General features: G+C 40.2%; 1 protein-coding gene across 1 annotated transcript in view; it reads right to left on the reverse strand.

The window, feature by feature from the left end:
• The window catches only part of mdga2a (MAM domain containing glycosylphosphatidylinositol anchor 2a), a 113,157-nt gene that overhangs the window by 56,442 nt on the left and 34,745 nt on the right, over nucleotides 1-21,970 (reverse strand). The window contains exon 6 of the mRNA XM_048190263.1: nucleotides 18,169-18,462. Within this exon, the coding sequence (XP_048046220.1) occupies nucleotides 18,169-18,462 (294 nt within the window). The remainder of the gene's footprint in view (nucleotides 1-18,168; nucleotides 18,463-21,970) is intronic.

Genomic DNA, 21,970 nt, shown 5'->3' on the forward strand with positions numbered 1-21,970 from the left:
CCTGTCTCACTAGGTGAGAATATGCACAAAGATAGTGGGCATAGCATATCTTTACTCAACTGATTACTTAGCCGGAGTCAGAGGGTCAAATCAGGGTATGTCCATAAGTAGATGTACACAAGCTGTGTAGTGGTAACATCCCTATGCCAATGTCTCCCACAAGAACTGAAGATATTCTAGCTTCTATTCTTTTATAGAAGGGGAAGTCCCAGCTTCTAGAACATTCCTACCTCCCCTGCGGGCTGCTGCAGCCCTAAAGGCAGAGCTTTTACAGAAAACATGGCTAAGCTGCGACAGCGCTTTTCTCGTTTGACACAGCTCTCAAGGAATACCTGCCATGGGGAGATTTTAAACTATTGACCTTGGCATACCACTACTCTGGGGAAACGCAGCCTCGATTCTTTACAGAAAAGGTTGTAATACAAGAATGGCAAACACTTAATTGCACAGATTCTTGTAAAGCAGAGCTTCAGCTCTGTTCAGATACCCCAAGCAAATAAGGGGAGCGCTCACACCCTGCCTATCATTCTTCCCAGAATCCAGGTAGATTCGCACTTTATTCAAAGAATAAGTGCAGACTAACAAGGATAACCAGGGCTTTAAGAAAGGGGCAAGGGACCCTGCTTTAATACCCAAAATGGTTGGAGAGGGAACGCCTCACTAACCCTAATGTTTGAAAGGGCAGCTTGCCAAAGGGAGCCTGCTGTGTTGTCAAACATTCACAGTGGCTAACATATTTGATGTTGCTGCCTCTCCAAGGAGACTGCAATATAGTTAGAAAACAATCAGCGGTTACCATCTCTGATGTTGCTGCCTCTTTAAGGGGGAGCCTCAACACAAGAGAGGCTCAACCCCAAGGGAGCCCCAGAGGAACTCAGTCTTACTTCAAGACCTTAGAAATATAAGGGAGGTGTCTGGAACCCTCCTTTTAAAAGGGGAGCAAGAGCAAGATCCTATCGCACAACTTTATAGCGTGGCAGATAACAAGGAGGGATGCCCTGCAGGTGAACTTTCTCTACTTATTTGCATTGTCAAACCAGGTCCATTATAAGGAGAGTACTGTCCCTACTTCATTCACTTCCCTCCCCAACTATTTCTTGAAGTAGAGGAAAAATACTGCCCATATAGTTCATTAACCTAGCATCAACCCTTGGGGCCATCCAAAGGGGAGATATGCCCCTAGTCATTACTCAGACAGGGAGGCAAACAAGAGAAAGGCAAACTACAGGTTGCCAATAACTCTCATCCACATACTTCAACCCCAAGGAGGCCGTAGGGGAGCGATGCCCTATTTGAAAAAACCCAAAACACTGGGGAAGAGCAGCTCAACCATGACTTAAATAAATGTACTTCTCCATGACCCGCTGTAACTAGTACTTTAAAATGGGTCAAACTAGCAAGCTATACAACACCCACTCAAAGGGGAGCATATATCCCTACTTCAAGTGGTTGGGGAGGGAAGTAAATGAAATAGGGGGAAGAAATTGCTCTACATACTCCATTTACACTACATCAACCCTAAGGAGGTACCTGCTAAGCAACCATATGCAGGGGAGAATACAATTTTACTTTAAACCCTAACATAGAGGAAACACAGCTTAACCCTGGGAAACAAGATATTTCAGGGTATTGGGGAGGAGCAAGAGAGATGTCAGACACAATAAACCTCAGACTATAGCCACTGACCCATGCCACTCTCACTTTGGGGGGCATGTGAAGGGGGCAGGATGTCCTCAGACATGTGCCCATCCACTTATCTAAACTGAAGTATTTTTGCCGAAAATGTGCTGACACGCATAAATTGCAATTAAGCACTGCTCAGGGCACATATGCAATACATGTCAGAAATATTGGTTTCAGACTCCTGTCCATATTCCAAAAACCTGCTCTAATCCTGGGCCAATTTGGCATGGTTACTCTCCACAGGAGGAAGCCATGATGATAATGTAGGGTCTGAACATCAGGGACCCTTATGACGTCACAGGCTATCGCCAGACGATGAAGTAGGAGTGTGTTTTCATGTGCTTCAGACACCAGTCATGCTGACCATAGTGTCGGTACAAGATGCAGTGTTTGAGTTCCACTTTGAAAGGTAACTAATTTAAGCCTTGAAATAAGCAAAGTCTAAGGTTTTTTTTTTTTTAAAAAGAAGCATGACATAAAACAAATAAGAGATATTTCAGGTTCTGTACTCTCTAGGTCACTAATTAAGGAAGAACATTTGTGACACTGTACATGTGACTCTTTGTACAAACGGTCAGATGTTCTTGCCTCCACTGAAGCACAAGTTGCTCTTTGAATCATTTTGTAATAATTCTGGTGGACATGATCATCTTGTTTAGCTTGTGCTTTAAAGCATACTGTAAATGCTTCAAAAGCAAAAGGGATGCATAATGAATAGCAAGAATTTTTCAAATTTATGTTAATGTCAGTTAATCTTCTCATTCAAGCCAATAATTGAATTTGTAATAACAAAAATTGTATTAAATAAATAAATAATAAAAAGAGAAAAATATGAGCATTTTCTCTTTTTCTGTAGTGGGCACAGTCAAAAAATAAATAAATAAAACTGAAAGTAAATAACTTAAAAGGTCCATGCTTACTGAGTTGAAATAAGCTTGTCATTTTTTTCAGGAATGAGAGAAAGAAAGAGAGTGGATGACTGAAGCATGTTTTATGAAATAACAAGTACAGGCTATAGCAATCATGCCATTTAGAGAAAAGCTTTTTAAAAACAGGGGTTTGTTCACTTTGTTTTTTCCCATTCCAAATGACAAACATGGGGAGGCCCCATGCTGTGAGTGGATTACATTCTGTGCAATACAATATCTCTTACAACTGAGGTCAACAGTTCAGTATCCACAACGACTTTATTCAGGCAATGATGCGAGCCCGAGCCTACCGCATTTTGTCATTCTGAATTTCACGGCTGAGTTTCCCAAACTGAACCAATTCCTGCTGACATGTTGCCAATGGATGAGGGTTTGATAGACTAGTCATGCCGGTTATCCCACACTCGCGCTGTCAGACAGGTGATGGCGAGCAACAGTGTGTATTTGCAAATTGATTTTCAGCAATATGGAGAGAACAGGAAAAGACGTTTGCTGAAATGGAATCAATTGTGTATGCAAGTGGGAAGAAAAAAAACAGATAAACGACTTGCTGAAACATTGCAACAGGGGGTGAAGAACAGCCCCAAATTGCAAATAAATGTACTGTACATTGCACAATATGGTAGCACACTGAATGTGTACACATTTTAATAACAGCAGTGTATCATATTGAATCACTGCATGGTAACAAGCTGTAATTGTGTAAAGACTTTATGTGTTTCTCAGCAATATACTGTACAGCTACAACATGTCTAAAGTCTACATGAATTGAGTTTGCAAACCATTACATCAAATCTGGTACGTTTATGAGTAAAACAGGATTTTAAATGAATTTTCATTTCATATTTATTCATAAAGTTTATCCATTATAAATGGATTAGATTATGAAAAGTGGGTGCTATATAAAAGAATGGAGCACAAATATTTAATAATAATTAATATTATTATAATTTTTTTTTTTATAAAAATCAAACAAACAAAAAAACTAAAATCCCTGTTTGGCTATTGGTTAACATTATGCAGTAATCTGTGTGGCCCAAGTTACATCAGCAGAAAGGGAAAGTCATTTCATAGGAAGAGTAAGTGTTTCAAGTTTGATTAAAGATTAATCAAAATATTTTTCTTCAGAATATCATCCACTGATGAATCATTTATAATAAGACAAGGAATGTGCATTACAAAAGTAAATAGGGCCAATTTTGATTTCATGTTCAAACAAACGGAATGGATTGAATGGATTGCTTAATTTCTGTGATGTTGCTTCATTTATCTTATTTAAATGGGAATAGAACACATGAATCAATGAAAAAATGACACAATCATATGAAGTCATTTCTTAAGCCTTTCTCTAAACTTAAGACCAATTACAAAATCAATTCAAACAAAGTATACTGTAGTTAGAATTATTGTCTAGCACAACAGCCTTATGAGACTTCATGTTAAGACTTTTGTATCAGTTGTGTTGACTTCAGCATTATTATTAAAGTTCTTTATTGTTCTCAGATGACAACACTTTTTACAGTGAAGATGCTATGACTTTAGCTGCACAAAAAAAAATTGTTTCTGACCTGTGAGGGACATTGTTGTGCAACACACAATTACATGACAACAGGCTTGTGTATAGATGAGAGTATTAAAACCTATTAATTAACAAGTCCCCAGGGAACCCTCTTTATAAATTTGTGTCCAATATTAACTAAAGCAAAAATGTAGTTTTTTGTCCTATTTTGGTGAATTTCTTAGGGGACTAAAAGCTGGGTTTGATGCATGAATGGTGATAGTACTTTGAATTGCACTCAGGACTTTTGCATGAGCATACCCTCTTTTTCATAAATTAATACTATTGGGAATAAATTAGTTCTCTGCTAATTAGGCTGGCAGCCAGTTTTGAATGCCATGCTAAGCGAACATTGAGCATGGAACACTGGCACTGTGTCATCCGAGAAGAGGAATATTCCTCTATTCTCCAGCGCTTATCCCAGTTCCACACCACTAATCAGGTTGCCAATTTTATCCCCTCAAAACGAGGATCCACACTGCTCTTATATTCCACATCAGAATCTCTATTTGCATATGAGCCGTCCCAGTGTTTTGTCACTTTGAATAAGTATATGTCGTCCAAAAAAAACCCAAAAAAAACTCTTGTAGCAGCTTCTTAAAGCATACATCAGTTCTACTTAGACTCATCCAAGTTGCAATTACTTATCACGGGGCCCAGATGGAATCTGTGGGCTTTTATTGCATTTTCTGCACTTATTTTAGGAAAACTCATCTAAATGGATTTAAACATGGTAAAATGTTGAGAGTAAAACTCTTATTTGTAGCAGAAAATGTCATCAAATTAGCCAAAGTGTTTAATAAATAAACATGTAGTGTTGGGCAAGCTACTTAAAATGTAGCATTGCATATTACACTACAAGTAAATGGAAATAGTAGCTTTCTACATTGAAGCTATATAAAGTATAGGGTACAACGGGGCTAAAGACACAGCTTAAAGGTGCCGTAGAACATGTTTTCAAAAGATGTAATATAAGTCTAAGGTGTCCCCTGAATGTGTCTGTGAAGTTTCAGCTCCCACTTTTTTAATTCATTTTGGTGCATCATTAAATATGCGCCGATTCAGGCTGCGGCGTGCTCCCTGCCCCCGAGCTTGCGACTGCCTTAAACAGCATAAACAAAGTTCAAACAGCTAATATAACCCTCAAAATGGATCTTTACAAAGTGTTCGTCATGCAACATGTCTAATCGCGTAAGTATGGTATTTATTTGGATGTTTACATTTGATTCTAAATGAGTTTGATGGTGCTCCGTGGCTAAAGCTAACATTACACACTGTTGGAGAGATTTATAAAGAATGAAGTTGTGTTTATGAATTATACAGACTGCAAGTGTTTAAAAAATGAAAATAACGACAGTCTTGTCTCAGTGAATACAGTAAGAAACGATGGTAACTTTAACCACATTTAACAGTACATTAGCAACATGCTAACGAAACATTTAGAAAGACAATTTACAAATATCATTAAAAATATCATGGATCATGTCAGTTATTATTGCTCCATCTGCCATTTTTCGCTATTGTCCTTGCTTGCTTACCTAGTCTGATGATTCAGCTGTGCACAGATCTAGACGTTAATACTGGCTGCCCTTGTGTAATGCCTTGAACATGAGCTGGCATATGCAAATATCGGGGGCGTACATATTAATGATCCCGACTGTTACGTAACAGTCGGTGTTATGTTGAGATACGCCTGTTCTTCGGAGGTCTTTTAAACAAATGAGATTTATATAAGAAGGAGGAAACAATGGTGTTTGAGACTCATTGTATGTATTCCATGTACTGAACTCTTGTTATTCAACTATGCAAAGGTAAATTCAATTTTTAATTCTAGGGCACCTTTAAGAAAATGTGCTTTTCACTACTCCCATTGTGTATGATTGCAGGAAAATATATATAAGTTATAAGTTTTTAATTGGAACTACAGATTTTGTGTGAAAATAAATCATAAAAGGGGTTTATTTTGTTTAAAAATCTTACAAATGCATGAGGTGGTAAGGTGGGTTTTACCCCACACATGGTGTAAAAGGCTCACCAGCATGGGGAAAAAGGCACAAAGTATTTATACAAATACTCTAGCTAAAGTATTATGTTTTGAATAATATTTAAGTAAATACGTGTTCAAACCAATCCCTTAAGCAAAATTTGCATTATTTTAAAATTTACAGGAACAAAAATGATTTTAAAAAGTAAAAATTCTGAAAGCATTGTCAGAAATCCCATAATAATCTAATATAGCTTTACAGTAGTAACAATAAATATATTTTATTATATGATATGATTAATATATTTTTCAATATGATGGTTTCATTATAAATATGGTGATTATCTCTAAGGAGGACACCCAACTTATATATGATATTTACCATCTGAATCTAACAATGGCATGTTAACAAATGGACAAGTCAACTATTTATTATAATGTTAATTATTGTGCATTGTGTGCCCCAACAGCAGGGGCACTTTTTTTTTTTTTTTACCCACAAATACCATACTTTTACACTAAATACCATAAAACTGTTACTTGAATCACCTTGAACAAAACTGAAAAAAAAAAGAAAGAAAGTAAGACCTTTATCTCAAAATATAGTTGTGGGAATGGAGCGAGGCTGGTGGCACAAGTGCTAATGAGCCTCACCTGCACGGCACACCAGTCTCGAATCCCTTGGAGAAGCTCAGGTAGGATAAAAGGAGGAGTGACAACAGTGAAGAACCAGGCCTGAAGGTTATGTTGGTGCTCTATGTTGGTTATGTATTTTAGTTCATGTGGCAGTCGTCCGTGAGGGTCAAACCCTCAAATCGGGCACTGCAATACGACCGAAAAGGCAATACAACGTAATCCCTGTGCACGCCACTGTTGTGAATGAAGTTAATTCAGATTCTAAGAGAAAAAGCTGCAGTGAAGAAGAATCCTCTCGAGAACTTTTTTCTACCCTGTCGCTTTGAGAATGAAAAGAGGATAAGGTGGGTTGTTACTGTCAGGGTTTAACTGCAATTATCCCTTCATTAAAATATATTAGATCATTAATAATCAGTCAGCCTTGCCACATTTAGATGCAATTAAAACTTACTTCAGTCCAAGGTGTTAGGAGTCCAAGGTGCACGACAGACATATTCATCATGCCTGCTTAACTAACATGACGATATGTGAATCCATCAACAAAATCTAATATCAAGGCAGAATTAACAGTCATACCACCTCCTCTCTGATAAAAATACAAAAACAACAAAAAACATTTCCCCCCTCATTTTACAAATAGCAGCTTCAGCAACTGCAAACCAGCCATTTTATAAGACCGAGAAAACTTGTAGTGTTAAAGAAATGTCACGCTCTAATGAGAGAGGCTCAGCTGTCGGTGAAAAACACTCCTGAGAAAATGACAATATGAGCTCAATTGACACCCTCCCTATTTCTTCCTCCCTTTCTGTTATCATTTCTCTCTTTTTTTTTTTTTTTTGTCTAGGCTCCCATCAAACGCATGTGAGCAACGACAAGAGTGCCAATTGACCTTTACAGTCTGTAGCTGTTCGCCTCCAGCAAAAATTGCATGTGATGGGGTTCCGATTCTGGTCACAGTCATTGGTTTTGTGGCAATCATTGTCCGTCTTGCATGAATCAGCATGTGCTTAATTATGGATGGGTAGTTTTTTGCCGGTACATGCTCTGAAAATGAATTCAATTAATCCCTTGACTGGGGAACTTTGGCGATGTTGTGTGGTAGGTGGGGCGTCTGTGTTCACACTTGACAAGTGACAAGAGATAATTGGGTTCAAGTGCATTAAAAATACTCCACTTATACTGGCATTTGGTCTGGACACTAGATATTTGCCACACTTTTTGAAACGTCACACCTCTGCTTCCAGGTTTTTTTTTGTTTTGTGTCCATTATAAAAAAATGCAGTTATTTCTGGACCGAACATTGAATTGCGCGTAATTGCATCAGACACACGGAGATTGTACAAAGGGGCAGCCGTATTACAGCATACCTTGACACAATGACAGTGGACAGAGAAAGTTTCCATAGTGGCACTGGAAATGTGGTCATTTCCTACCATTTTTTTTTTTTAAATTGAGAGAGACAGTAAAGAAGACGGAAGGGAATTATTGGGGAAAGAGGGCAGGATTGAGACATTACAGACCAGTTAGTGTGGGTGCAATCTATTTGGCTATGATTTAAGAAGGTGGGTGTATTTTGATTCATGATTCATTTACAGGTCTTTGGGCCAAAAAATAAATAAATAAATAAATTCGGCAGCTCAAATAAACAGAAATGTGCTGATTCAAGATGAACTTATTGCTCAGGTCATTATAAATTAAAATAATTGCAACTTTATATCTCCCAATGTTTCTTTATATCTTTATATCTCACACCATGACTATTTATCTCGCAACTGCGACTATTTTTCAGCGTGATCTGAAATAAAAATTGTATAAAAATTGTTTTAATTCCAACTTCATATATCACATTGTGACAGTATATCTTAGTTTTGAATGCCATGCAACAATAGCTCAGATAAGTAGAGAACATTTCATCTGCAAACCTAGACTCAGATGCATTTCAAATTATGGTCTGTTGCTCTTCAGATGTCCTTAGGCAGTTCATTTTCAACCTAGCGTTTCATCAGAGCAAAAGTTCAAGGTCAGTGGCAGTCAGCCCATGCGCTGGAGCGAGTCGCGAGTTGTGGTTTCTGAGGAGCAATTAAACTGCTAAAAGAAGGCTGAGAGCTATGTGTGAGGAAAGCCTGATGCTGGGGTCATCTTGGTTATCATTGGATCCACAAGCAGAGATTTCTATAGGGATCAAACTCATCCTTCATGATGAAAAGATAATGCAAAGTTACTCTTGCAGCTTTATGAGTGGTTGAATGGCTGTCATATGATCGAAACATTGCCAATAAAGAACTTTTTTACGGTTTTGCAAGTTGACAGTGTGCGGGTTCTGTGGTTTTTTTTTTCTTCATAATTTGACTACACTAGTCTTCTTTCCTATGCACCTATCTATGACCTACAGGTGTGCGACGCTAATTGATCATTGAACGGCTGTCACTAAAATGAAGAAATGTAATCATTGTGTTATTGGGGCTGTGCTGCATTATCACTATATATTATATTCAATCATGTATTTTTATGCCTATCTATCTATATCTATATATCTGAAATCAATAAATAAAATAATAATAAATGAAAAACGTCTTGGTTACGTATGTAACCCTCGTTCCCTGAAGAAGGGAACGGAGACGTACGTCAGTAGTGACCGACGAATTGGGATATCGCTAGAGAGCCCTATCAGCTTCGAGTGAACTAAAAGAGGCCAATGGAATTGGCGTGCAATATTTGCATAATGCGCACCGCCTCCGACAGGTGTATATAAATAGGAAGCAGATGCAATCGCACTCTGTTTTTCGCTTAGGAGACAACTGGTGTCCGCACTGCAGCGAGGGTACAGAAACTGTCGCGACAGGACGTACGTCTCCGTTCCCTCCTTCAGGGAACGAGGGTTACATATGTAACCGAGACGTTCCCTTTCAGTCGGTCACGTTTGATGTATGTCAGAAGTGGCCAACGAATTGGGATCCCAAATAAAGCGCCACAGTTACGAAACCCCTTCCAGTGCCCAGCGCAAGCTCTAGCCACCCATCGCACCAACTGGGATGGTGAAGGGGGCAAGCTCACGGCGAGAGAGTCTACTGCTGTTCCGACATACCCACTAAGTAAACTAGACTACACTAGGAAAGCGAACCCGTAGGGGACGCTGCGGAGGCCATTACCTACCCTGTGGGGGAGGAGTTTACTTGGAGAATACACATATGGACTGGCTGGTTGGGCAGTACACATATGGAGTCCCTGGGATGGCTCCACCTGGGTAGGGGGAGACACATCTGACAGGTGACAGCAGAGCTGGCTCTGCTAAGGGAAAGACATGGGCTCACCGTAGGGAGTTGACCGTGGACAAATACACATATGGGAGCCGCTCACGTAGAGGGATCGCGACATATGGAACCCAGCCAACATCAACGCCAGTGACGGATGTTGGCCTGGCATCAGACACTCCGCAATGTCCGAGCCGAAGGGGGAGGCGGAGGAACTCGACAGGGTTTGCCAAGAAGGGAACTCGACTGGAGTAAAAGGATGCACGTATCCGGCCCAGGGGACGAGAGTGGCATTGCAAGCCAACACTTAGAGCGGGTTCAACGTGTCTACTGGCTGGTGGAAGCGAGTACACGGGAAGATACTGGCTCTACGCGTAGGCTATAGAATCTAGTGAACGTGTTAGGTGTCGCCCAGCCCGCAGCTCTACAGATATCTGTCAGCGAGGCACGGTGCACCAGCGCCCAGGAAGAGGCCACTCCTCTGGTGGAGTGGGCTCTCAACCCGAGCGGGCAAGGCACGCCTTGGGATTCATACACCAGGGCGATGGTATCCACTATCCAGTGGGCCATCCTCTGCTTGGAGACAGCCTTTCCCTTCTGCTGGCCTCCGTAACAGACAAAGAGCTGATCTGAGGTCCTGAAGCTTCGCGTGGATGGGACAGAGCAAAGCTAGGGCTGGGTCTGTCTTCTCCGAAGGCAGCGCTTGCAGGTTCACTACCTGATCTCTGAAGGGAGTGGTAGGAACCTTGGGCACGTGTCCGGGCCGGGGTCTCAGGATAACGTGAGAGTCACCGGGCCTGAATTCCTCCCCCGCAGCTCCCCAAGCAACTGCTGGTCAAGACCTCCCTGGGGCATCTCCATCAACACTTTTCTGATGAGAATTTACAGGCCCGGGATGGGAGACGCTGTTTACCGCGCCAGCCGGTGGCCCGGAGGGAGGCAGCGCAGCCGAGTCTTCATCTCCCGAGGACTCATGCTCACCTTCCAATGCTGAGATCGACATCTGGTCCTCAGCAGGTGCACCAAAGGAAACGTCTGGACGCTCCGTAGAGGGACCAGCGGGATCCAATGGCAGCACCACGGGCCGCAATGCTGGAGAGGGGACAGGGGCCCGCGGAGCGGCGCTCGGCGGGGAAGCCCTGACCGTAATCCTCATTTCACCCTGCCTATACGCCGAGGAACCGCCATCCCGGCCTGAGCCAGAGAAAATGGCCGCACGGGGCATAGGGGAGGGGACCCCCACTCCCTGAGAACCAAGGAACGAGATTCTAGATCTCAGCACTGCGATAATCATGTTCCCACAGTGAGTACATGAACTATCTACAAACGCTGCTTCAGCGTGCTGAACGCCCAAGCACGTGATGCAGCGATTGTGCCCATCAGCGGAGACCAGGGAACGACCGCACCCAGTAACGCACAGATGAAATGACATCTCGAGAGAGACGCAGGGTTTGTCTGCGAAGCTCTTTTAGAAGGGGAAGAATCAGCTCTCTCGTGCCGAAGCACACAGGGAGTGTCACGATTCGGGTACACCACTCCCCGAACACAACGGAGGAACCGGCCCAAATCGCAACAGACAACTGCGGTTTAAATGGGACTTGATTGCTGTAATAACAGCTGTTGAGAGCTTTAAACTGCTCAGGCTCCTCGGGAAGCTCGCGACCTCGCTGCTGTGCCGTCACACCAACACAAGATGCTGGAATCTTCTAAGGCTTGTTAGTTTCACTTTGTAGAAGTCTGAAAGCTGGAGACACCAAACTGTTGGCTCCGAAGCGAAAGACAGAGTGCGATTGCATCTGCTTCCTATTTATATACACCTGTTGGAGGCGGTGCGCATTATGCAAATATCGCACGCCAATTCCATTGGCCTGTTTTAGTTCACTCGAAGCTGATAGGGCTCTATAGTGATATCCCAATTCGTCGGTCACTACTGACGTACGCCGAACGTAACCGACTGAAAGGGAACTAAATGGCACTTGCATTACATTTATCATCTACAGATAAGATCTGGGTGACATTATAAACATAAATAAATAAATCAATAAATAAAGAGAGAATTAGTGTGAAAAATGTGTAAATAATAATTTATATATAATATATTAATACTGTACATGTACCCACAAAAAACAACAACAACATATGTACTTATTTTGTCAAAGTATTTTCTTGTCTCCTCCACCATGATGACAAATTAAATAGGTCCATACAAGTCAGATCTCAAACCAAAGTAAAAGTCCAGATGGATGTATATACTGTCCAGAAATGAGCTTCTACTGTTTAGCTTTTAATTCTGTCCAGAAATAATATTATACTGATTAAATGCCAGGGAAAATAGAGGACAATCCAAGGGGTAAGTTAGCAGATGGCCCTCAGGCATTAACCTCTGCACTATTTGTTCTGTGATGTGAGGGCCGAGTTTCATTTTATTACCAATATAACAGAGTAATGCAGATTTGAAGCGCTTTGACAGAGCGAAATCCAGGGCAATCTCTCTGATGGACAACCAACCCCCTTCTCGCTTACTCACACAAACATACTCGATCTCTCTGTACTATCTCCATACTTTCTATTGCCCTGTCATCATTCTGTCTCTCTGTTTCCTCCCTCATTCTTTCAGCATCTGTCTTCATGCTTCTTTCATCCCACCTTTCCTCTCTCTCTCTCTCTGTGTGTCTGTCTCCACCCCCGCAGTTTTAGCGCTTGCTGCAAGACGTGTTCAGCTGTCACAGACATAAGCAGACATTATCCACTGGCATACATTTGTGCCTTGGACTTCTGCAAGTAATGACTGCAGTATTAGGATTACCTCTGGACCCCCCCTCGACTATTCAACTGCAATCATTCTGACTGTGATGGAGGGGGAGGAAGCGGCCTTTATCACACAGGGAGAGATGACATAAGTTAGAGTGGTGGAGAATGAGTCATCAAATACAGTCACTCGTTGAGCGGCTAATGCTTATGCTAGCTGGGCTTCTGCTGAGCAGGAAATGATGGCTTTGTTAAAGAGCTTGTATCTGTCATCAGAATACTTCCACGTGCAATACGTGCAGCTAATGGGGGGACATGTAACATATATGGCTGCTTTAAATGGAGATTTGAAGAATGTTTAAAGGGACAGTATCCTCAAAAATGAAAATTCTGTTCACTTGCTCGCTTTTTATGTTATTCCATCCTTACTCATTTTACTTTGTTTCCTCTGCGGTACACAAAGGAAAAATATGTCAACACATTTACAACAAATGGGGAGCTTTCAAGGTTCAAAAAGGATGCAAATGCACCATAAAAGTGGACCATACAACTTGTGTACTAAATTCTAAAACTTCTGAATCATACGATGGCTTTGTGTGAGAAAGACTGAAATATTCTCCAGCAAGCTGTTGACAAAAACCACTGTGATCAAATTACTGAATCAATGAGCTAAATCAGAGAACTAGATCAATCAGATTTGTAAATGAACCATTCAGATTGGTTTGGTTACCTGAATCAACTGATTCAGTAAAAAGATCTGACTCAAACGTTGTCAAAACGATCCCTGTGCACACAGATCATGAAAATTACTAAAAATGCTGTATTATACATGCCAGACCAGCAGTTAGCATGTCACTTTGTAAAGAAACACTATGGGCCTATAGACTGAACAAGGAATACAGTTGCATGACGTCATTGTTTTTACAAATTAGGGTTTTTGTAGTTTACATGGAGGCCCTTAAAATGCTGCTGACGTGCAATTGAACAGCCAAAATTCATAGAAAGTTTTAAATTTTTAGTTGAAAATGTTGCTGTGTAAATGACCCCTTAGGCTCATTGGAAAAATGTGCTTCTATCTACTGTACATTTTTGCAAAAGTCTAAAGCATTCTTATAAATACTATTCACTGCAGTTTCCAGATGAAATGACCACTAGGGGCAATAAAACACAACCTTTATTCTTTTTCCCATGATTACAACTTATTGATTAAAGAGTTAGTTCACCCCAAAATTAAAATTCTGTCATTAATTACTCACCCTCATGTCATTCCATACACTCGAAAGACTTTCATTCATCTTTGGAAGACAAATGAAGATCTTTTTGATGACAGAATGCTGTGATTTCCTTCCACAGACTGCCTTTGTAACTTCCACTTTGAAGTTTCAAAAAATTCATAAAGAGATCGGAAAACTAATCCATATGAATCAAGCGGTTTAGTCCAAATTTTCTGAAGAGAATCGATCGCTTGTTATGATGAAAAGATTTAATTTAGGCTTTTACTCCTATGTAAACATTGATCAGCGATCAATCAAGCTTGAATGACACACAAACCTCTTCTGGAAGCTCAAACATGCTGCGTAACCAATGAGGTTCATTTTTAGCGTTATGCAGCACGTTTGAGCTTCCGGAAGAGGTTTGATCTTGTGTGTCATTCATGTTCGATTGAGCTAAACTGCTTGATTCATATGGATTCGTTTTCCCATCTCTTTATGAAGTTTTTGAAGCGTCAAAGTGGTATAAAGGCAGTCAATGGAAGGAAATCTGACAGCATTCTGTCATCAAAAAGATCTTCAGTTGTGTTCCGAAGATGAACGAAAGTCTTACAGGTGTAATTAATTAATTAAGTAAGTAAGTAATGACAGATTTTTCATTTTGGGGTGAACTAACTCTTTAATAATGACTAATTTCCACACAGTTCCTTACAAAATACTATATTATGACTTCAAAACACGTTTACCATAATGCAGGAGTGGGCAACTCTGGCCCTCAAGATACACTTTCTTGCAATGTTAAGCTCCAACCATAATAAAACACACCCGAATAAGCTAATCAAGGTCTTCAGGTCCTACAAGAAAGCTAAGGCAGGTGAGTTTAATCAGGGTTTGAGCTAAACTCTGCAGAAATGCGGATCGCAAGGGCCAAAGTTGCCTAGCCCTGCCATTGTGCATAATTTGTAAACTAATACAGTTTGACATTTGCATTACATAACCAGCTCCATATGTATTTCTTTTCTGATGTAGTAAACTTTGGTAGCTCACTTGGTAGCATACAATAAAAGCTCAAAAACTTGTGGAAGCGCAATAAAATAGCATGGTTGTTTCAACAAATGCATTTTTATTTCATTTTTGCTTTTCTTAACACTATTGGTTAGATTTAGAGTAGGGTTTAGTGTAGGGGGCATGTTATTTTTTGCTTTTGTATTCTTTTTGAAGCTTAAAAAATCAAATCCCCATTCATTGTAATTGCTTTCAATAAAAGTGACTAGCAAATTCCTCAAAATATCTCTGTTTGTGTTCACAGAAGAAGGAAAAGCAAACGATGATAGAATTTTCATGTTTGGATGAACTGTAAGCAAATTTCTAAAGGACAAAATTATGCTGTCTGCATTAAAACAGAAACCAAAAAACTGAACCACCAAGCAAAAGCTAAGATTATAACAGGTATCTTCACTGGAGAGTAGAGCTTTGAATTATAATATCATGACCCAAAAAGCAGGTGACAAGTGACAAGTATTTCCCTCACCAAGGAAATGAATGGATTTCAAACAAGCTCTCATTTTATGTAGAAAATAATAATAATATTAATCCTAGAGCAAAGTACGATGGGTTTAAGCAAATTTCACAAGACGGTCTACGCTACAGCACTTACCAGTTCTTGTGTTCATTAGTTTTCACTAAGCCAGTGCAATATGCAAAGGTCAGGATTATTTGATTCAACTAAATAGGAAATAATGATCACACATGCTGAATTCATAGTAGGGTGTAACAAAAGACAAAGCTCGGGGAGAGCGGGCAATTACAGAGAAACAAAATAAAAGCAGTGAATCGTGACTAACAAACAAAATCACTGACTCAGAGCACAACAGGATACACACAAAGGCTATTTCAGACCAATCTGGCCCTCTAGACAAAAAGAGAGTCTGAAGACATTAAAGAAGTAAAATGCTGACACAAGATAGTATTGTGAAGTGTTATTTAAAATTCAAGCCAGAATGATTTTTTGTGGATCTATCCAGTTTTAGCAATTATATCTTAAAGTGCTAAGCGCTTTTCATCCGATGCTACATTGTGTTCCTTCATGCGCATTCTTTAAATAAAATCTTCTAGCACAATGGATTGTTATTTGAGGCATACACAGAGGTCAGTTATTGTTTTTCAATTCAAAACAATATGAAACATATTTAAATGCATGCATAGTCCTGAAAATCTTTCGCAAAGCAGAACTGTCATGCAGAGTGGTAGTTAAAGGGTTCATGAAGTGTGTTGTTTTATTGTTTTATAATGTTTCCTGGGGTGCACTTATAATGTTAGTATGCTTTTTTAAATCCAAAATTGTCATAATTTATAAATAAAAGACATTTTTCCTACCCTGATTTTAGCCCTCTGGTTTGAACGCTCTGTTTTAAGGGGCGTGTCTGCTGTAAGACTTCACTGTAAACGCCCACTGCTGTGATTGGATAACATCTTTCCATTTAAAATAGAATTGAAGTATTACTCTCTCTTTTAGTGCATTTTTACTATTACACCTCTCAAGGTTAACTAATCGTGAAAAGTGCTGCATTACATTTAGATCTATGGCATTATATTTAGATCGCAGCATGAAAGGGTGTAGTGATGAACAGTGTAGCCAATCACAGACATGTTGAGCGCATGAAAGCAGTGATTTCGTCGTTGCAACTCAATTTCTATACACTAACAAATGCTTTCATCTGCACTAACAGTGCAAACGCGATATAATTAAGAGATTTGTTGAATAAAACGGTAGTTTTGCGCATCAGTCACGATAAACTCGCACTGTTTGATTGACAGCTTCAGTGAGCACTGCTACAACGATTGCAAAGGGTGCTTTCTTTGATCGCTTTCTTTATATAATTTAATCACCGTTAAATAATATTTTCATCCTACTAAGAGAAACAACGCAAGTTGACGTTTAGTCACTGGTTTGATTTACTGACACACGGACAAAGAACATCTGACTGTACATGAATCATTAATATCAGATCAGGCATTAGAATTGACACAGTTACTTACATGTTGCATTACTGTCGAGTCCAGGCACTGCACAATATTTTGTAATCCTCAACGGCATGTTTATTGCTTGGTAGCTCAATCCGGTTTAGAACCACGTAGGCCTATGTTACTTAGGCTACCTATTCTATTGCATTTCATGCACAAATCGATGGGCGGGGCTAAACAGGCAGTGATGAAGTAGGCGTTGATCTACTTCTGCAGAGGTGGTGCTTGCTGCCCTTTGACGTCATAGATCCCCACTTTGAAAATCTTATCGTTTGCTTTACCTGGTGTCAATAAAATATTTTATTGGACTAACAAGGAAGTTTTCAGTTCTGAAACTTACAGGATATTCTTTTAGTATGATGACCTCTTATATGTCAAAAGCTCAAGGAAAATTTGATTTCTCAGTTCATCACCCCTTTAAGTGTATGAGAATTGGATATCTGCCTTGTGCCTTACAATTGGATATCTGCCTTTCAATCTGCCTTGCGAGAACTTCATATGAGATTGTTGTTTCTAACACACGTCAATTAGGGTGCGAGTTATTAACAAGGGCACTGTGGAAAATAATAGATCTTACTAACATCTCAACAAATGCCAGATACTTCATTAAAATCTCTTCAGATACTTTAAATGAAGCGTATATCTGTAATCCACCATGCATCCTCCTTGCATTATGTCTGAAATTAGATACTCTATGACACCGCGAGTTGTAGGGGAGAATATGAAAATGTGGCCAAGGCCAGAGCATGTTTTGCATCTTCCACATAGATGAAATGATCGTTAACACTTAACACTTCTGAGCCTCTCGTGTGCCTGTCTTCGAGTCAAACCAAGTCAAAGTCCTATTCGGCAACTCATTCATGCTATGCTATGATAATATTGAATGCATTACATTGTATTAACCTCTGCACTAGTGCTAATTGAATCTGTGAGTCTTAATGAGACACAGAATAGATCGGCAATGTGCGTCGCTCACCAAGGTTGTCCGTAATTACAATTAATGATGCCCCTATACTTTTTTCATTTATTTCTCCAGAAAATTAATGGTTTGCCAATCAGCCATGACAAAAACGTATGTTCTAGCCTAAATGTAAGTTAATTAGGTCCAGCTAAAGTGCATGAGCAACAAACATCTATTACTTACACTGCACTATGAGCTCCACGATGGCCTCTCTGGGTTTGACGTTGAAGCCGTTGTACTGGCTGGTTTGGCAGCGGTACGTTCCGGACATCTCACGGGAGACGTTGACGATGCGCAGAACTCCATCGTAACTTTCGGTTTGCATGTTGCCATCCGGCATGGGCACTTCTTTATCAGCACGGGACCAAAGGATGATGGGTTTGGGTTTGCCGGAGACCAGGCACTGCAGCTCTACCGTGTCACCCTCTTGAGTGGCCAAAGGGGACTTTCCTCGTGGGACGGTCAGGTTAGGTGGAACTAAAAAAGAGCATATGACAATCAAAATGTATATATTACAATACGCTATGAAAATGCACATTTTACTGTATAAAACATATTAGGTTAAATAACATTTATTGCATAATGATTATCAGAAAAAATATATTTACACCACAAAAATTTGTATTCTACACTACTACAAAATTGTGTAATAAGTATAATTTCAAGGTCTTCAATAATTTTGGAAGTGTTTTATACTCAAAAAGGCAGCATTTATTAATCAAAAATACTGTATTCTATTTTAATATACACTGCTCAAAAAAATTAAAGGAACACTTTTTAATCAGAGAATAGCATCAAGTCAGTTAAACTCCTGGGATATTGATCTGGTCAGTTAAGTAGCAGAGGGGGTTGTTAATCAGTTTCAGTAACAACAGGTACACTAGATGGGCAACAATGAGACTACCCCCAAAACTAGTTTTGCATTTGTCTAGGGTCAGTGTCACTACTAGTAGCATGAGGCGATACCTGGACCCTACAGAGGTTGCACAGGCAGTCTAACTCCTCCAGGATGGCACATCAATACGTGCAATTGCCAGAAGGTTTGCTGTGTCTCCCAGCACAGTCTCAATAGCATTGAGGAGATTCCAGGGGACAGGCAGTTACTCTAGGAGAGCTGGACAGGGCCGAAGAAGGTCCTTAACCCATCAGCAGATCCGGTATCTGCTCCTTTTTGCAAGGAGGAACAGGATGAGCACTGCCAGAGCCTTACAAAATGAGAACGCTATGCTGCCTGTAACATCGTTCAGCATGACCAGTTTGGTGGTGGGTCAGTCATGGTCTGGAGAGGCATATTCATGGAGGGACGCACAGACCTCTACAGGCTAGACAACGGCACCCTGAATGCCATTAGGTATTGGGATGAAATCCTTGAACCCATCGTCAGACCTTTCGCTGGTGCAGTGGGTCCTGGGTTCCTCCTGGTGCACGATAATGCCCGGCCTCATGTGGCGAGAGTATGCAGGCAGTTCCTGAAGGATGAAGGAATTGACACCATTGAATGGCCCCCACGCTCGCCTGACCTAAATCCAATAGAACACCTCTGGGACATTATGTTTCGGTCCATCCGACGCCGCCAGGTTGCACCTCAGACTGTCCAGGAGCTCAGTGATGCCCTGGTTCAGATCTGGGAAGGAATACCTCAGGACATCATCTGTCGTCTCATTAGGAGCATGCCCTGACGTCGTCAGGCATGCATACAAGCATGTGGGGGCCATACAAACAACTGAGAACCATTTTGAGTTGCTAAAATGGACTAGCCTGCTGCATGATTTTTTCACTTTGATTTTCAGGGTGTCTTTGAATTCAGTCCCCTGTAGGTTGATCATTTTCATTTCCATCAAACAATGTGGCATCCTTTCGTTCCTAACACATTACCCAGTCCATATCAGTAGAGATATCCAGTATGATATTTTTCCCCATTGAGATCTGATGTGTTTTCAAAGTGTTCCTTAAATTTTTTTGAGCAGTGTATTTTAAAATGTAATTAATTCCTGTGAAGACAAAGCTGAATTTTCAGCAGCCATTATTCCAGTCTTCAGTGTCACCTGTATTTTTTTTCCTTTGCCTTTTTTTTTTAATAACTAATGTTGCCTAAATCACCATTTTTTTAGAATTTGACTTCTGCGCTAGGTAAATAAACATCTAGTTACATTGTCACAGATATAATATCTGTATCGGTTTTGCCAGAACACCGATAGAGACATCTTGTCACCCACCAGGTGTCAGGTAAGGACGTTTCTGGCTGGTTTTCGCCGACAGACATCATAAACGTATGCAGACAAAAGGAAGGAGACAAGTTTATGTTCTTCTGCTCATTCCAGACAACAGTCTGGAAAACTACTGTCTCAGCTCCATGTAAACAAGGATGTTGTCATCTTCCTTCTTGGTATCCTAGCAGGGCACTGTGTGAAGGTTACCGGGTTTACAGGCCTTATTGCTGATGTGTTGTCACGGTGACAAAAGACAGAATATCATTTTACACACTACACACTATTCACTTTAGTCTCATGTTAACACACATAGGCCTGGTTTCACTCATTAAGCCAGGATTAGACCTTAGTTCAATTAGGACATTTATGGCGCTTTTCCACTGCGTGGTACAAATCAGCTCGGCTCGCTTTACTTTTGGTTTGCTTTTCCACTGCAATTTAGTACCGCTTCAAAGTGGGTGAATCCGCTCCTCGGCTACAAACAAGTCTGCACCACATCTACTGACTACGATACAGCCATTTCTTCTTTCAAGTTGCGTGCAGCGGTCTTTAAAGTAAGTTGTTTAACATTGTTAAGCAAACAAATGACACTGCAGTGGCTGTTATTGAATATTTAAATCTAGTGGGTTTGGTGTCTTGTGTTTCAAATCCAATGATGCTGGTAGTGACGATTCTCTGACCAATCAGTGATCTGCAGTGTTTACACATCACATTTAGTATTGGTATGGCAAGCTTGGAACCTCAACTGAGGTGGTACTTTAAGTAGCTTTTATAAACATGACTTAGAAAAAAAAAAGAAAAAACATTACTGCTGTGCATCTTGAGACAAAACAATGGCAGTGACATATTTTAAGATGTGTCAGTGTAAGTTGCATTAAGATAAAACAGCTCAAACATGCATTTTAGTCTGGGACTAGCTTAAGCCTTGTCTGTGAAACCGGGGGATTATATGGATATATTGTGGCTATGCTATATTTTTGTATTGTATTTTAATGTTTATTGCCTGTTCTCATTTACTTACAATGTAAGTAGTTTTTTCTTTAACTAAGTGACTAAAACAACCTTATTTTCTCTTTTAATCGACATAGAAATGCCACAAATTCTGATGACTGACCCTACCTTGCATTCAACCTGTGCCATTTCTTCAAATGTTGCCAGGTATACTCAGGATGTCTAGGTGCAAGGGAATCTGAGTTTTCCACATCAAATCCCCAATGACTGAACAATTTGACCAGAATACTTTCTGCCAACTTCTTTGATTGAGTCTAGACCTAAGAAACAGCGGGGTCAGGTTGACGTCATGACATGCTCTGTGAAACAGGACAACTGAAGACGTCTACAGTGCCAAAGACACACAGCTTCCTCTGAAATGAGCCACTCGTGTGCTGCATAGGCCCCTTCCATTAAAAATACTGTAAATCTTTACTTTACTATGCTCAAAGTACCTGGACATGAATTTTACAAGTCTTCACAGACCACTTCACAAGCACCAAACACTAATAAAAATGCCTTGTTGGGTAGTGAGGACACTTGATTGTGTTCTTCAGTGATTCTCTTAAAAAGTAGGAACAAACTTAAAAAAAATAAAAAATAATAATAATAATAATAATAAAAACCTAATTTAATACAGTACAAGAAATGGACTGTCATAATGAAAGCTATCATTCACGTACAAGATGTGGGGTATGAAAGAAGACAACAAAGACAAAGATAAAAGATAAATACTGCACAGTAGAAAATAAGACATTTTTCGTCCTTTGGAGATAAAAGAGAAA

Source organism: Megalobrama amblycephala, linkage group LG5, assembly GCF_018812025.1.
Source record: "Megalobrama amblycephala isolate DHTTF-2021 linkage group LG5, ASM1881202v1, whole genome shotgun sequence".
In the NCBI taxonomy this organism is placed as follows: domain Eukaryota; kingdom Metazoa; phylum Chordata; class Actinopteri; order Cypriniformes; family Xenocyprididae; genus Megalobrama; species Megalobrama amblycephala.